This window comes from Hydra vulgaris, chromosome 10, assembly GCF_038396675.1.
Source record: "Hydra vulgaris chromosome 10, alternate assembly HydraT2T_AEP".
Lineage (NCBI taxonomy): Eukaryota > Metazoa > Cnidaria > Hydrozoa > Anthoathecata > Hydridae > Hydra > Hydra vulgaris.
In genome coordinates, this window is record NC_088929.1 from 23,067,847 (window position 1) to 23,079,204 (window position 11,358).

Consider the following 11,358-nt stretch of genomic DNA (forward strand, 5'->3'; position numbering starts at 1 on the left):
CCATAATCAGACGTTTTAATTTAATTTAATTTCATAAACTTATCTAAGATGTTTACTTTTAAAAACTATAATATTCATTTTATGGTATAATAGTTATCATATCATTTCATGGTATAATAATTATCAATCATTTTTTGTAAAACAAATATCATTTTATGGTATAATATCATGATATCAACCGATGAGCATAACTCCAACGAACCGCCTAAAATAACAAATATATAGGTTCACTGAATTTCCGCTATAAAATGTTTTCTAGTTATAGTCTTTACAACATAACAAATTATTATTAAATTTTATTACTGGTATTAACTAATACCAGTAATAAAACCTACCAAACATCTTGGGGTACGATTCTAATATAGCGCACATTATATTAGGTCTTATCCTGAAGACAGAGCAACAAACAGAGCTTGGGATAACTAAGCATTCTATATAGATTATTGAATGTTTGAAGAGTTCTCAACTTTACTAAGTGTTTGAGAATAATTTCAATGAAAATTAATGTCTGCAACAACATTATAAAGTCATACATATTTTTTACAGAAACTTTCAGTTTATAAAATTTTGCAATAATTTTATAATAACCATATCAGTTTAAGACAAAAAATGTTTGGTTTTTTAATTTTTTTTGTAGAGATTTTTTTTTTTTTATGTTTGACATATTTGTGCTTAACTCAAATTGTTTGACACTCAATGTTCGGTTATTAGTCTTTAGATGGATTTATGACGAAAATGCGCAACTTTACAGTGCTGATAATTTTTCTTAAAAAACTGTTCAAAATCAAACATGCATGTTATTTATATTTTCACGTTTCTATTAATAAAACACGTTTCATCATTCATAAAGGATTCTCGGGTAATTTATGGTAAAAATTTTCGACAAAGACACAATATAGAAACTAGATCATTTAAAGATACAGTTATTACGCACAAAGCTCGTTTATCTATTTCAATAGGAGATGAAGATTTTGGTCAGATAGTGGTTGGATTGTTTGGTGAGGTTGCCCCAAAAACAACGGAAAATTTTGTTGAACTATGTCAAGATACTTCGGTAAGTAGACTTTTTTTAGTCGCAAGTTATTTTTAAATTATTGAAATCTTTCAAGATATTTGTTGTTGCTTGTTGAACAAGATGCTTTATTACATTTTTAATTTTCAAAGCATGACTTGAAAAATACAAACTTTTAATTAATAGAAGATCTATTTATCATGGCTGATTTGTTAGGATGGATATGCTGGTACGATTTTTCATCGAGTTATTAAAGGTTTTATGATGCAAGGGGGAGATGTTACTCATAAAGATGGAACAGGTAACTTAATAACGTAGGTAACCTAGTAAAATATTTTATACCTTTTAGAGATCGTCCATAAATTACGCAACTTATTTAAAAAATATAAGTAGGAGATTATTTGCTCTTTTGCACGGCGATTTTTGCTGGACTTAAAGGGCTATACTTATTTTTGGTTTAATTAAAGACTCTGCTAGCGAAAACTTAAGGCAGGAAGAACTTGGTGGTATAAACAATCAAAACCCTAATATAGTATATTGATTTGGAGGATTTCACATAATGATGACTTTTCTCGGAAGTATTGAAAAACTTGATTTAACATTGTATTGTTTTTATCAATCAGTCAATCATCCTTATTTCACGAGGTGAATAGGTACTATTTTATCAAACTTTACGGGGCTGTATAAACAAAACTTTACGGGACTGTATAGCTTTGTATATGACTGTAAGGTGAATAGTGATAGAGTCCGTTGATAGACCCGTAAAACTTTTTTCATATCAAATTTGACCAAGGCTCATATAATTGTTTACATTTTTATTTGGCTGTGATATTGTCTATTGCTATAAACCGTGTTAAAAAATATGCCCAAAAATGTAAAAAAAAGTAAGTATTAAAAAGCCTTTAAAGCACAGTAAAAAGCGCTGAAGATGTAATTGTGAAACTTTATCGAATGGTTGCAAAGCAGTTTGATAAAACCGAGAGAAATTACAGAACATAAACCTAATGTTAATTAACATTTGGATTGATTTCAAGTTTTCAGGAAAAATATCCAGTAATGCGGAGAATTGGGAGAGCTGTTAAAAGAAAGAAAAAAGTTTACGTTGAACCAAGAAAGAGTGTAACAAGCAAATATAGCAAAGAAGAACAACCTGAGAATAGAGGCAGTTAAGAGACTGATAAGCAAACAACGAAGATAGTATTAGTAATGGTAGTGAAGCAGAGAGTCAAATTAAAAAAAAAACTTTTTGATGACGATATTTATTATTAATTTGGCTCATATTTTTTTTACATAGTGATACTGAAATGATAAATTTGTAATTTTGATGCTTAGAACTACACCGTTTAAACTACACCGTTAAACCTCAAAAAATACCAAACTTGATCAATAATTCAAAAAGTTTTCGTGTAAAGTAACGTCACGAAAACAACTTTTTGCTTAACGACTACTAACCCAAAGATTATAAAATCAAAAACGCACTATTATATATACATATATATATATATATATATATATATATATATATATATATATATATATATATATATATATATATATATATATATATATATATATATATATATATATATATATATTTATATATATTGTTTACTAAATGTTAATGCCAAAGTATTTAGTTTAAACAGAAAAATGTAAAAACACAGCAGCAACCATTGAATATGGAAACATCAAGTAAGTGCAGCTGAAAAACAACTTTATAAAGAAGAACTACCTTTACAAAGGTACCTACACTACCATTCATAGTTATTCGAATGGTATTTTTTATGTTTATTTTTACACTATTAGATAATTTAAAAGAATTTTAGTTAAACTGCCTTGATAAAAATCATAAGAATAATAAAAATGTTTAATTTAGCAAAACTACTTTAAAAATGGAGTATCAATGATTCAATGACTGTAAACGCGGACCGAAGTGTCAAAGTTTTAAATCTTTGGTTTCAAAATAAGATTGTTTGTCTGGAAAAAAAAATCGTTGAATATATAATAACATAAGGTGTGTTATTGAATGTAAAACATGGTGGATGTAGTGTTAAGGTATTTTGGTTAGAATGCCGCAGGCGACTTTGCGAAAATAAAGGGAGGAATGTCAAAACTAGTTTACTTGCACACTTAGAAAATTATGCGAAACCTTCGGAAAGATGGGTTAATGAGAAGCTATTAATTTTTTCAAAAGAAAATGACTTGAAGCTTAAATCTAAAACATATTTTTCGAAAACTTTTCAAAGTTATTTGACTGAGTTCGAGAACGATCAAATATTAAATTAAAAGATTTATTTGCCTCCCCAATAACAAGATCTCTCTCCTATCAGATTTTTATGCGTGGGATTAAAAGTAATGTCAAAAACTAATGTCAAATGATGCATAAGATGTGGACAAAACATATTAGTTAGTGGCATAAAATTAACTTCGACAAATTTGATAAGTTGTCAAATAGAATGCCAAGAATATGTATGGCGGTTATTGTCGCTAAGAGTGATTAAAAGTAAATTATAAATTAATCTGATCTGCCTTTTATTAATTATTTTATAAATCTAATAGAAAGAAAGATAGCATATAATTCAGGTAAACTTGCTCACAGCTTCTCTCCCAATAGTAAGTAAAACTATGATATCTTATTTCAAAAAATATGACCATTCAAATAATTATGGACGGTAGTGTATATAAAGATTCGACCTGAAAGAACTATAGCTAAACAAGCTGAGTGTTTTAGTTAATTGTAAAGACCTACCTAGGTAAAGTATTCTTGATCAACCTTTAAAGTCCGCGGTGACTGGGTCCACTGCAATGTTGATGTTTCACAGGCCTACTTATTTAATGGGAAAGAAAACACCCATTTATTGATTCCGAAACAGCCGCTGACGCATGAAAACCTCAACAAATACATAATAAATAAATTCTATAGCAAATAATAAAAAGATAAACACTCTTTCAAAGTTAAATGTACATTTTTAAGCAAAGAAAAATTTCTTGAACAATTTGATATTGCTCTCTCTACATATTTAGTTAAAAATACTTTTTATTACCGAAACATGGTTTAGTGAAATATCATGAATGTTATCACTAACATTCTTATTTTAAAAAGATAAATTTTTTTTCTCAACATAATGTTATAAAAAAGGTAACTACGAGAAACTTAATCTTTTAATAGTTATGACTGAATTGCAATATTTAAAAACCTACGTATTGATGAATCTTACAAAACATGGACAGATATATATCATAAACTATGTGCTAAGTTTATACCTACTATAACGAAACACATACACAAAACAGAACATTAACTTTGGATCACAATTGACATTACTAAGTTAAGTAAAACAAAAAAAAAAACAACTTTGGTACAATAATAAAAGTACAAATAGAATTTCATATTTAATAAATTTTTATAATACAGTTTGTAATAAAATCAAAAAATATACTTGTTCTGCAGTTAGAAAAAATCTTTAAAGAAAATTTAGCAAATGATTAATGCAATCTAAAAAAATTTTTCAGCTATATTAGTTCTAAACGATATCTCTATTAACGTAATAACCACTGAATCAGATATTAAATTAAAAAAAGTGGATATTGCAAATGTACTAAACTTGAAATTTCAACCCGTTTTCACAACTAGAAATGTATACACACTACTGAAATTCCTTAACAAAACATTAAACACAATTAGTTCATTAAAATTAAATCTCTAGTAGAATCACGTTTACTCAAACTTGATTCTAATTAACCGACTGCGTAACCCAGCTAACACAAAACGTTTAAGTACGTTCGACGAACGTTGCAAACGTTAGAGCACGTTCTATGAACGTTCATAGAGCTTTACAACGTTCGTTGAACATTTTGTGTTAGCTGGGAAGCTCATTCATACTACAAAAATGTGTAAAACCATTAGCTAAACCATTATCACTTATACTTTAACTAACTGATCAAGCCACATAAGCCTTTACTCAGTGGACACACGACGTTGATCCAACGTTGGATTTGATGGGCGACATCGAATAACTAAATCTAAAGTTGTAATAACATTGGTTGCGCTATCATCAGTAACGGTTCATCAGAGTTACTACGCCATAATAACGTTGGTTACTCTAACATTATTTTTCATCAGAACTACATGTCTTTATAATATAAATTATGTTTGTCAAATGTATGCCAATGACACAAAGATACTTTCCATTATTGAAAAAAAAAAGACTGTGAACAATTCCAGAGTGATATTTATTTTCTAATAGTCTGTTCTGTAATTCAATTGATAGATAAGATTACAAAATGAAAAAAAAAACAATTTTAAAACAATGCTAAGTTCAAAAACGTGCTTTAAAAATATTACACAATCTTCGTAACTTTTTTTTGTGTAATATATATATATATATATATATATATATATATATATATATATATATTTATATATATTATTATAAATATATAAATATATATAAATATATATATATATATATATATATATATATATATATATATATATATATATATATATATATATATATATATATACACACTGTACAATACATAACTACATGTTATAAATCTAGTTTGTATATAAAATCAATTATATTTACTGTATACACGTATTTTATTATTTCTCAAGGTGGTAGAAGTATTTATGGTCCTGAATTTGATGATGAAAACCTGAATATTAAACATATGGGAGCAGGAACTTTATCAATGGCAAATTCTGGACCTGATTCAAATAATTCTCAGTTCTTCATAACATTTGTTAATACTGAATGGTTAAATGGAAAACATCAAGTGTTCGGAAAAGTTCTTTCAGGAATGGTATAAAATTTGTTAAATCATTTTAAACAAAAATTTGCGTTGTACTTTTTGTTTTATTTTTCTGAAATATTTTGTGTAGAACATTGTTAAAGAAGTAGAGAGTGTACAAACTAATAAAGATGATCGACCGTTAGAGAATGTGACCATTACTGATTGCGAAGCAAAAAAAGTCGAGGAGTTCACACTTCAGGACTATATGAACGCTGACGCTTAAAAATTTCTTATAACTAATATGTTTACAAGCTGATGTTATATGATTGTACTTATATATATTTTTTAGATTGTGTTTAGTTTTTATACAAAATTTACAAATATCATCTTACACTTGTGCACCGATGAATTTATTATTTTTAATTCAAGTTTTATATCAACGTGTTTATATACCCATCAAAATACGGTAGTGGTGTAGTGGTAGAGCGCTCGCCTCATAAGTGAGAAGTTCCGAGTTCAACTCCCAACACGTCTCTGATGGTGCCGCGCTCAACTTATTTCTCCGCGCAACGGCTTTGTTCGTCAAGGTTCGTGTTTCGTAGTTATAGAGTCGAGAGAGGTTTGTAACCACAAAAGTAGCCTCCTCAACTGTAGTAGCCTTCTCGGCCTTGGGAAAGTGAATAATTAAAAAAAAGAAAAAAAAGAAAAGAAATAATAATAAATTATGATTCATAAAGAGAGCAATTTGCACGGGCAACGACACGGGTTTTGAAGTGGAGAGGCACAATCGTCAATTTCTAAATACTTTTTAAATTTTAAACAAATTTTGACAAACGTCAATTTTTAGTGGAATACCCAATTCGTATTTACAATTTTTTACATTTTTCCATAAAAAAGTTTCTCTATAAATAGAAATGTTTTTATCTTTAAAAAAAAGATCGTTTATAAAAAAAGTGGGGTGTCGTCGGCCCTGACTTGGCCAGTGGATTGTTAACTACTAAATAGCGACCAACCGTAACGATAAAAAAACTATTTTGCTAGAAGAACTGCCAGCTATGTACAGTAGCGTGCAAAAGTAACTGGACAAGAGCATAACTTGAGATAACTTTTGAATGAAAAGTCCAATTTCTTTCAAATTTTCATTTAAATGTCAAAAAACTGATTACAAATCTAAAAACAAACGAATTTTTACTAAATCTAAGCAATCTAATCTTAAAAGTTCATTTAATTAAAATATGCGCATGCAAAAGTATCCGGACAGAAAAAAAAAAACTTAAATTAGATTTTTTTTTTATACATTTTTAAAATTGAAAATACTTTTTTGTAAAGTAAATTGCTTTAGTACTTCGTCGGGAAGCCCTTAGCATTGATTACTGCTTGAGAGACAAGGTATTGAATCCACCAGCATCATAATCACAATAACTTTTATTTTTCCCCATTCTTGTTTCAGAGTATTCAATAAATCACGTTTACTTGTTGGTTTTTCGACCTGAAACTTATCGATCAATGAGCTTACATAGTCATTCAATAGAATTAAGGTCAAGACTTTACTAAGGCTATTCGATTAATCAAATTTCTTTGGTTTTGAAAAAGTTTTTCACAAAGGTTGAAGTGTGTTTTGGGTCATTGTCCTGCTAAAACATCCTTCCTTGAGGCATTTTGTCTTTAACATGTGGTAGCATAACATTTTTAAGTATACAAAAATACTGTATGAAATTTTGATAAGCATTTAAACAAGATTACTTTTACAAAAAATAAAATACAAAATGTATAAAACTTGGTTCAATAAAAGGATTTAAAAATCTGATTTTAATAGATTAAAAAAAAAGAATTATTTTTAAAAATTAAAGTTAAATAATTTGGCACACATTAAATTAGTAAATATTCTCAAAATTATTTGAAAAGATAATTTTTTGATTACTAATTTTTAGCTTTTTAACTTCCTTTAAACTTTCTTTTTTTTTACTTCAAATCTTCTTTTTTTTTACTTCAAACTTTCTCTTTTTTCTTACTTCTTATTTCTAACTTTATTTTTCTTACTTCTGACTTTCTTTTTTTTAACTTCTAACTTTCAAAAATAAATGGCAAAAAAGTTAAAACAAATAAAAAACTGTTTTCAACAAGCATCAGCATAATAATAACTTAGTAAATAAAGTGTTAGCTGAAATTACAACACGAGTCGTTAGTGTTAAATTTTCTTATTTTTCTAACAGGACTATCACTGCTTCTTAAAAAATAGTTTCTCTTACTTGATGCAAAATATCAACCTTTTGATTATCTAAATGTTTCGCAATTACTCGATTTAGTGGCCGTTGAAAATAAAGAGTAAGCTGCTCCAAAAATCAAACTTTCAACTGGCTCCATAAACTTACGCTTTTTATCTGCCTTCAGTTCAATTGATACTGCAACACAACTTGTCTGTTTTGAAAGTTTTTATAATGTTGTGACTCTTTCGAATTAAGGACGATTATTGTAACTCACTCTACATTGGAATTAAAAAGGTGTGAAAAAACTGCAGTCTGTTCAAAACTGTGCAGCAAGACTAGTATTTAAAACCAGAATAAAAAATCGAGTATATAGCCTGGAATTTAACAACTGATTTGGCTGAAAATTAGAGAAAGAATCTATTTCAAGGTCCTATTAATAAAAAACACAAACTTATTATCCTGGAAGCACCAAAGTCACTATTTAATCACTTCTCAAAGTCCGAAATAACATTAAAATTAAATTAAACAAAATGTAGTAATCGTTTTGGCAATTGTGCATTATCCTACTATGGTCATAAACTTTGAAATATACTTCCAAGTATCATCCGTGACAGAAAAAATACAACTATTTATAAGAAAATTCTAAAATCTTATTTAATGGTGAATTGAAAACTATTCCACCAAAAAACTTTTCAACATTTAAAATTTGTTTATGAGTTTAAAATTTTACCATATGCAAAAAAAAGCCAGTAATTGTCGATTGTCTTTTATGAGCTTGTAAATCAATATCAATGAAAGAATTTATGCATTTAAGAGCCTTAGTCAAACTATCTCCAAAGTTAGAATAAAGACTGTAATTTTTGAGTACAGTAATAGAATGTATTGCTTTGTTAAAACTTGGTTTTGTAGCATTGTCAGAAACATCAATGCGCAAAGGATTTCTCTTCAGTTTCAATAGCTTCATGTCCATCTGATGATTTGTTGGCAAAACATTGAAATCTACTTGTTGTCCGTGAGGTTAAAATTTGAATCAAATTTTATATTTAACAATTCAAGATCATCTTTTAAGTTTTCCATTACAGCCTCCTCTACATCTACCACAGAAAGAATCGTTATTATCATTTATACGCTTTTCTACTGCTTCTAATAATATTCGTGCTTTCTTTTTCACTGCAAGTGAGCGACATTTTGCTTTAAGAGAATGGATGATTCCTTTATCCATAGGTTAGATGATCAAGGTTGTATTTGGTGGAAAAAAGATAAGTTCAATCAAGTTTCTGCACATTAAGATGGGCAGAACAGTTATCTATAATTAAAGCAACTCTTCTTTTCTGAAAATCAAACTTTTGGTCAATTTCTTTTACCCACTCCTCAAATAAATCTGCCGATATCCAACTTTTTGGTTGGGCCCGATTGCGACAATGAATATTTTAAAAACCTTTGAAACATCTAGGAGATATCAATTTTCCAATTACAAACATTAAAAGCCTTTCTCCGCTAACATTACCTGCGGCCATCCCAGTCAGCCAAACTTTACTATGCTTGCCTCCTGTGCACTTTTCATTTTTAAAATTTTTAAAACTTAACTTTTTTGCAAAATATATATATACATATATTTTGCAAAATAATAAACAAGTTTTATATATAAAAATATAAAAAACTTTTTCTTCTACCAGGAAACCACTAATTGCAACATTATCAGCTCTCATTCGTATGAACCATTTAAGTTCTAAAAATTCTTAAAATAAAATTCTTAAAATGAAAATTCTTTATGAGTCAAAGACGTCAAAAATATTTCAATTTAAGTAAATAACTTTGTTTTATCAAAAAAATTCATTATTTGTTCACATGTGTTAAACAGCTAAAATAATATTTTATAAAAGTCATTTTTAACTCAAACCAGTAAACTGTTTAAATCTTTATTGTAATTAACTTAATAGGTCAGATCAGTCTCAGGTCAGCTGGTCAACAGATAGAATCTGTTTTTCCCTCTAAGTCTTTGCACCCCTCGTTCATCTATTAGGCTGGCGCAGGTGTATTTTTTATACATTGCTTCCAGTTAAGGATGATGAATGCTGGATCTTTTTGATTCAACGCATGGGTTTTAAATGTGTTTCTATTTTAATGACTAAGCAAATCATTCCAATAGCTCCTAATAAGGGTACAGCTCTTAAGCTCAGTTTATGGTTCTGAGGTTGGTTGATAGTCAGGTTTCACGAACTCTGTGGTAGCTCTTAGAGAGGCTAATTCCATCAACAACTGAGAAGTATCAGAGTATTAATAGTGTCATATTGCGCATAGATGGTGTCCCTGTTAATACTTTAAATGTACATTGTCGAGGTCACATCTGGAGCCCTTTGTTACGGCTTCGAGTTTATTAATAGTAATGGGCAGTTTCTTGGACTATTAAATAGTGTACTGAGTGCAATCTATCCTTTGCGTCAAGTTTTTTAACAAATTTAAAAATGAATAAAGTACCAAAAACTATAAAATACAAAAAACCATTGTCATTGCCAAGTTTTCTAAACCTATCATTCACTAATATTTGTGGTCTTCGAAGTAACTTTTCTTCTGTTGAGTCTTATCTCTTGCAAAGTTCACCAGACCTACTTGCTCTTTGTGAGACTAATTTGAATTCAGCTGTCTCATCTTGCGATCTTAGTGTTGATGGTTATCTTCCTTTAATTCGTAAAGACTCCAATAGTCACATGCTTGGCCTGAGCATTTACACTTGTAAGAATTCACCCGTTTGTCGGGAAACTAGGTTTGAATTCACAAACTATTCTTTTATATGCTTTAGTTTAGCACCAATTCACTCTATCATCTTTCTCTTTGTTTTCGATCGCTCTCCTTTATCAAGGCTGTACTCTTTTTGATGTTATTTCTTATCAAATTGATCAAACCCTCTCTCTTTATTAATCAGCCAATATTATTGTTGTTGGTGATTTTAATGCTTATCACAAAGAATGGCTTGGCTATAGTGTCAGTGGCTCTACAGGCGTTAAAGCCCACAATCTTTGCCTTTCTCAATAAAATAGTCAACTTTCCAACTCCCTTTCCAGACAACCCAAATCATTTACCTTCTCTACTTGACTTAGGTCTTGTTTCTCATCCTAGTTGGTGCTCTGTTTCTCCACATTCACCCTGAAGTACATCTGATCACAGTTTAATATTTCTAAAACTATTATCCAACTCTTCTTCATTATCTGAATCCCCCTATCATTGTACCACTTACAACTACCTTAAAGCTGACTGGGAATCTTCCCGTGATTTATTTCGTGATGGCCCTTGGGTAGAAATCTTTCGTCTTCCTGCTGACAAACGTAATTGTTACATAACTTCTTGGATTCAGGCGGGCATAGAATCTTTTATTCCCTCTCAACAATACCAGGTCAAGCC

At 29.2% G+C, this 11,358-nt stretch overlaps 1 protein-coding gene across 1 annotated transcript; it reads left to right on the forward strand.

Annotated features, from left to right (window-relative positions):
- Positions 1-272: 272 nt before the first annotated feature.
- Positions 273-6,157, forward strand: LOC100197478 (peptidyl-prolyl cis-trans isomerase B). Its single transcript, XM_065807544.1, has 4 exons — positions 273-1,054; positions 1,229-1,313; positions 5,634-5,821; positions 5,901-6,157. The coding sequence occupies exons 1-4, from the start codon at positions 791-793 to the stop codon at positions 6,033-6,035; spliced, it is 672 nt and encodes a 223-aa protein (XP_065663616.1). The 5' UTR covers positions 273-790; the 3' UTR covers positions 6,036-6,157.
- The last annotated feature ends 5,201 nt before the right edge of the window (positions 6,158-11,358 follow it).

Bases quoted from the DNA above. Each gene is read 5' to 3' on its own strand.
- LOC100197478 (XM_065807544.1), top strand. From the start codon at position 791: ATGCATGTTATTTATATTTTCACGTTTCTATTAATAAAACACGTTTCA. The intron at 1,055-1,228 runs GTAAGTAGACTT...CTGATTTGTTAG, and splicing joins AACTATGTCAAGATACTTCG to GATGGATATGCTGGTACGAT. The intron at 1,314-5,633 runs GTAACTTAATAA...TTATTTCTCAAG, and splicing joins TACTCATAAAGATGGAACAG to GTGGTAGAAGTATTTATGGT.